Source organism: Primulina huaijiensis, chromosome 1 (assembly GCF_012295235.1).
Source record: "Primulina huaijiensis isolate GDHJ02 chromosome 1, ASM1229523v2, whole genome shotgun sequence".
NCBI classification, from domain to species: domain Eukaryota; kingdom Viridiplantae; phylum Streptophyta; class Magnoliopsida; order Lamiales; family Gesneriaceae; genus Primulina; species Primulina huaijiensis.
Window position 1 is genome coordinate 15,434,236 of NC_133306.1, and position 6,822 is coordinate 15,441,057.

Genomic DNA, 6,822 nt, shown 5'->3' on the forward strand with positions numbered 1-6,822 from the left:
TTATATATTTATATAGTTATATATATAATCATAGGTACCATATATAAAATATCGGTGAATTCGGTATTTTCTATAGTGGGAACTATATTATATTAAGTGTGTGTTTAAATATTTTTATTTTCTTGGAACCATTATTTATGGTGGTTTCCTTTGTTTTACTTTTAGTTAAACAATATTGCATAAACCAAGAATAAATCCTCGAGCCTTGACAAAATTTATAATTTGTAAACTTCGTTCTTGCATTTGGTAATCTATAAATTAATAAATTTAAACTTAAAATAACCTCTCTGTGGATCGATCTCGTACTTACGAAATATATTACTTGCAGACAACCTACACTTGGGTGAATTATAATTTAAGTAGTAGCATTGGGCGATGGATCCATCTACATATTACCACAGTACTGAGCAACGGAGACATCAGCGACACTTTCACCCATCTGCCGAGCCTTTTGCCAACATATTAACATATTATCGTATTCGTACAAATAGAAATATGATCGTCGAGCTCCCACTGAGACCTTCTCCCTCACGATATCTCCAACTTATCTTTTAACGTTATCGTTTCATCATAAATTTCATAAACGTTTTAACATATTAAATCATAAAAATCCATAAAATTTAGAACCAACATTTTAACATATTAAATCATATTTAAAATAATATTTTGATATATTAAATCATAAACATTTAAAATAAATGTTTTAACATATTTATAGATCTCTAACAAGTATGATATAAATTTTTTCAGAGCAATTGATATATAAACAAAATTATATTTTCATCATCTCTCAATATTGATTTATTAAATGATCCAGATGATCATTAGATTGAGCATGAAAGAAACAGAAATTTATTGTGCTTGACGTTATATTTATTAATCTTTGAATCCATTGTGATTTGATACATACAAATCAATAGCTCTGAATCCTAACATTTTTTTTTAGCTTCTCTAATCCTGCGGTTGAAGCGTCAAGCTAATTTAAAATAAATAATTTTTTTGCATTAAATAAATTAAATTTCAAATACCAACAAGACAACAATGATACTTCACAGCTACCGAATGTGCCACACCAAGTGTGCTCATCGCCAAAGGACTCCCACTCCATACTCTTTTATCTGTAATTCAGAGCACACAGATTATTTGTCAAAAACAATCCGAATTCTCAAACAAATAAACCTTCCCCCACAATCACCTGAGAAATCAATATCCCTATCCTACTATGATTCATGTCAGTACAAAAATTCATTCAATTGCTATAAGATTACCCAACAATCTTTGGGATATGATTTTCGACCAAAAAACCTAATACAACATATAGTGAAATTTCATTATTTGATCAAAGGCCACAGCTTCAATGGTGATCCTCTTCGAGTTTACAACCCAACAGACTTTTCAACCTTCTGAATCTGGTTCAGGAATATCCAGGTCATCTGCAAGAACACAAACAACACTGAAAGAAATTCCAAGAGCAGATTTTATATTAATTTTTTATCAGGACTCGGTGGATGTTTTAAATAATGATAAAATACATTTAATAGAGAGTACCACTGGTATATAGAAACAGAAAGTACCATAACATGAGGGGCAATTCTAACACAGTATACTGGGAATCCAGTGTAGAATTTGAAGGGTCCGCCTGACTTCAATGTTTTCATGACACAATCTAGAGAACCAGTGTACGGATATTTCCCCTCAGCATCCGGCTGCATTTTCTGTATTTGGGTTTTCACATAATCAAATGGTAAACTACAGGCTGAAGCAAAGAATCCTGATACAGTACTAGCCCCTGAAAAAATGGTAAAAAACTTGAACTTAATAAAAAAAATAAGAAAATGTAAGGTTTCAAGAATGCTCTCCAACTAGGGGTGTCAATTCGGGTGGATCTAATGACTTTGGGTCGGGTTGAAGCAAGGGTGCTAAAAAATTCCCAACCCGAACCAAACCAACCCCAAAACTATAAACCCAAACCCGAACCAACCCGACCTGATTTTTAACTATGCAACATTATTCTTTTATTCTTTAACAAAATAAGTAAATATAAATTCAAAACACATAATTATATAATATCTTAATTTAAACACGTAACAACAAAATCTCGACTAAATATGATAATTATGTTTCATGGACTTAAATATTTAAATTTAACTGTCTAATGGTCTAAAATGTTAATTACTCCACAAAAAAAACATTTATTTAGAAATTCAAATAATTCACAAAATAAATCTTATACGATGAGAATTTATTATATCAATACATAACAAAAAAAATTTCAAACATCACAAAGTAACTTTCAAGTTTCAAGCTCCACTTCTCTATTCTGTTATATATTTTTGTGCAAGTCAAACCTTCGAAAAAATAGAAGGCTGAAGTTAAGTGAAGGCAGAAGGGAAAAATGAAAATGTGATTACTCGGTACAAAAACAGGGTTGGACTTGGCCCTAAAATAAATAANCTTGATTCAGGTCAACACGACCCAACCCAATTTTTTTCGGGTCAGAATTCGGGTCCAACCCAATCTGACCCGTACCCTAAATCCCCCAACCCTACTCGTATCGGGTTCATTTTTGACACTCCTATCTCCAACATGACAGAGAAAAAGGTACTGCTAGTATAGAGTCAGAGTCTCTCACCGACAACTGTAGCAGCCTCACCAAAACCAAGAGAGTCCTTGAAGAACTCCACACTTTGATCATAAGAAGCAAGCATACCCATGTTAAGTGCCATAGCCCTTACCACAGTAGGGCCAGCACCTTTCCAGAGGGCTAACACCCCTTCATCAGCAACAATACGATAAAGTGCATGAAAGGCATTTGTGTAATTCCGCCGCTGGGCAACGGGTAATGTTGCATCTGCCTGCATGCGTATGAGGGCTAGATCTGCAGGACTACCAACTGTTGCTCCTATAGCTCCTGCAGTTAACCCACATAGAGCTTTTTGATAAAGTGGGAGGGGCTTTCCATCATTGGCTTCTAGTGCTTTGTTTGTCAAAATCCTATGTCAGAAAGAAGTCAGAGGAAATGCTATCTTACATTATTTAAATTATAAAAGATTACATACATTTCCAGTATTTCCTTTATTATAAAGGAGTTCCATGTATTTTAATTAGCTTGAAGACAACTCATGCGGTCAGAAATTGAATAAATATTGTGTTGTATTCAAACTTCCAGATAGATGAAACATATGTTGCCATATATCTGATTCAGATGATGCACCAAATGTTAAAAAGATATGATGGTCTACTAATGCCAGCGCCTTTTCCTCCACCAAGCCTCTTAATTCAAGGATGTAATCAATAAAAAAGCTGCAAGAGCTGGTTCTGAGAAGGAATTCTTAAGTTAAGCTTCACATCAACGTAAATTCAATAATTTTATCAGTCAAATCACCTAGCAGTTTAAGCAATTCAATTAACTGGCTACAAACAAATATTATTGATGCAACCTACGCAAATTAAACTTCAACAGCAAGATACAAATCCCATGCTTAACGATGAGTTTCTGTATTAGTTAATTGCTTCATCCATTTCACTTTCTTGCTACAAAGACCCACCAAAATGAACAGTCGATTCCCTAGTACCAACAACTTGAAAACTGATCAGCCACCAGAACTAATGAAAGAAAACTTAGGATTGTGTAGAAGATTATCCTTTCCCGTTCCTCGCTTCATTTTCCATTTGATGCTCCTTTTAATTCAAAGAAATATAAATACCTTGGGATGAAATGTAACATCTTATAGCGAAGTTTCTTAATTAGTTGATTTTATTTAATATTTACAATGACTATGAAAGCACATAGAAAAATCTAAAATTCTGAACCAAAAAATACAAACAAACCTGCACATGCGAAGACCGAGCTAACATGTGTGCCATTCTAGTAGACAGATTGCACTAGTAAGGCAGGTAATCGTAACAAATTGTAGTGTATTCATTCTTCTTCGTCAATAAGCTACTCCCTCCACCCCAATTAACATTATTTTTCCACACATATTAATAAAGCTATTGGGAAATTAATGATGTTGGGAAAACAAGTCAATGAAAATTGAATACAATTATGCACATTAAATAGGGGTATATTAGTAAAAGGGTTTATTAAATGTGGAAAGACAGAAAAAAGAAACGTGGACTATATAATTGCGACAGAGGTAGTATAAATAAAAATAATTAGGATGGTGGAAACGGATCTATATTTGGTTAACAAATTCTGGTGATTCCATTCATCTTTGTTGATAAGCTTAAAAAAAAAAATTGGACAGGAAAGAAAATTTCTCATTTGATTGGTTGTGTTCTTAAAACATAAACAATGGTGTCCATGCTCAATGTAACTGATAAACAACACTCTAGTTTATCCGAAGTGTCACATCAACCAACCATAAACAAGGATGCAATATAGCATAAGAGATGCATTGTTCATAATACTTACTTAAATGACCCAAGCCTCGCAGTTGTATACGTAGCTTGTCTAAGAAGCCCTGCAGACAATCCCTGTAGAAACAATAAAAATACAATCAAGATAAGGCAAAAAAATAAAGCATGTGGCTCATATCTGAATATCTCATGTTGAATCCAGACAAAGCCAGTATCTTTTGAATTTGAATCTCATATCACAAATTCGTAGAAGTATACATACATATCTGCAAGAGGGCATATCCATTTCATAATTTTCATTGACCTTAAAAAGCATATATTTACAACATTGCTGAACTGTATGCCATCATGAAGAAAATCAAATTTAAATACGGAAAACTGAGGCTGAAAATGCAAAAGTAAACCTGAACTGTGAATTAAAATCAAAACCCATATGCATAAGCAGCACAAACTGAAGAAGATAAATCTCAGGTTCTTCAATGTCCCACATTGTCTATTGGTATATTCAACATATCTATAACCATTTTGAGAATTATGATAGGGGAGATTTATGTACAGTAGAAGCACTACTTGAAAACATGTTAATCAATGAACTACATTGTTTCAAGGCAGGAAGTCACATGACATCCATAAACTCAATCGATGTAGCCTTATAATTTTGAGTTACAAAATCTATCAATTTCCCAAGAAACCCAAAATGCTGCTACAAATGCCTGAACACCACAGGAAATATCTTCATCTTAATACCAAAGAGAAGATCAACAACACAAGCAAATTCATAGAAAGATTGAGAGACTGAAGTGAGAAGATTACTATGTTTAGGGAAAAAAACTTAGAACAAATTATATGCATCAGTTTCAAATGCACCTGCCTTCTATGTTATATAGTCTTTCATATTAATAGATTTCAATTTCACCTAATAACAAAGGAATTTGAAATTCATTATATTTTTTGTAATTAACATGTAAATAAATAATACTTGGAATTGAGATTTGATTTATTTTTAATTATAACAATAAAACTATATTAGAAATCCATGAATTTCAAATTCATCTCCCTAAATGACTTGAGTTTTCTCCTAAAAGTTTCAGATTTGAACCTTCTAATGATTTGGTTTTAAGGATAGGAATTATCAGGATGATAACTAAATCCTTGTAAGAGTAAAAAATATAAAAAATTATAAGGACTCAAAAAATGTGTTTCCTCTTTAGCACATTGAAAGCAAATAGATATTGAATGACTGCCCATGTCAAACAAACCTTGTAAAAGGCACCCACGCCCTCATTCTTAAGCATGTTCTTCGTAACCTCCCCAGCTGATCCCTGGCCCAATTGAATTCTCACCTGAAATCATGACAAAAGACTTAGAATAGATGTATGACCTTCAGCGCACAAAAACACCAGAAGAGTTTAAGTTCATCACCATCAACGTTTAAAAATTTAATACAAAGTCACCGAACTATCAGATCTACCTAAACCCTCAAATCAATCTTTCAACAAGATCGTGGTTGAAATAATATTTGCATCAACACATAATGGCAGTAAAATTACAAATCCATTACGGTATGAAAGAGAATCTAAAACTTATTCCAGGGTCTTTCAAGAATATAACAACCGTATTTTTTAGAATTAGAAAAGCCGATTCGATCCAAGATCTGAAACAAACAAAGCAGCCAACATTCTTCCAGTTCCGACAAAAAATTAATTATCAAAAACCAAGCAATTACAAAAAAAAAAAAAGATGAAATGTGTCCGTATACCCAAAAAAAAACCGAATACCTTGATCATATCGATTGGCTGGATAACACAGGTAGCAAGCATACCAGAGCAACCGCCATTAACAAAGGGCTTCACAGTGGGCCAAACTCCAGCTGATTTCGGCTTCTCCTCTCCCATGTTTCTCCTTTTTCTTCAATGTGGTTTTTCAAACAGAGGGAGGGATGGTCAAAAGAGAAGACGAGCACTCCTCGTTAGTGAAGAACACAAGGGTTTTGTTAGGAATGTAAATGAGCCGAGCCGAGCTGAGCCGAACAGTATCAGGCTCGGGCTCGGGCTCGGCTCGGGCTCGTTACGAGCCTTTGGTTTGAAGCTCGGGCTCGACTCGTTCGGAAGTTATGAAGCTCGGGCTCGGCTCGAGCTCGGCTCGTTAATGGCTCGTTTATCTTGTTTAATGAGCCTGGCTCGGGTTCGGCTCGTTAAACAAGCTCGTTTATCTTGTTTAATGAGCCTGGCTCGGGCTCGGCTCGAGCTCGGCTCGTTAATGGCTCGTTTATCTTGTTTAAGGAGCCTGGCTCGGGTTCGGCTCGTTAAACAAGCTCGTTTATCTTGTTTAATGAGCCTGGCTCGGGCTCGGCTCGAGCTCGGCTCGTTAATGGCTCGTTTATCTTGTTTAATGAGCCTGGCTCGGGTTCGGCTCGTTAAACAAGCTCGTTTATCTTGTTTAATGAGCCTGGCTCGGGCT

At 34.8% G+C, this 6,822-nt stretch overlaps 1 protein-coding gene across 1 annotated transcript; it reads right to left on the reverse strand.

The window, feature by feature from the left end:
- Window positions 1-1,142: 1,142 nt before the first annotated feature.
- Window positions 1,143-6,368, reverse strand: LOC140981744 (mitochondrial dicarboxylate/tricarboxylate transporter DTC-like). Its single transcript, XM_073448167.1, has 6 exons — window positions 6,141-6,368; window positions 5,622-5,705; window positions 4,418-4,479; window positions 2,633-2,994; window positions 1,575-1,789; window positions 1,143-1,433 (listed from the first exon to the last, which is right to left on the reverse strand). Exons 1-6 carry the CDS (start codon window positions 6,255-6,257, stop codon window positions 1,377-1,379), a joined length of 897 nt encoding a protein of 298 aa, XP_073304268.1. The 5' UTR covers window positions 6,258-6,368; the 3' UTR covers window positions 1,143-1,376.
- Window positions 6,369-6,822: the final 454 nt, after the last annotated feature.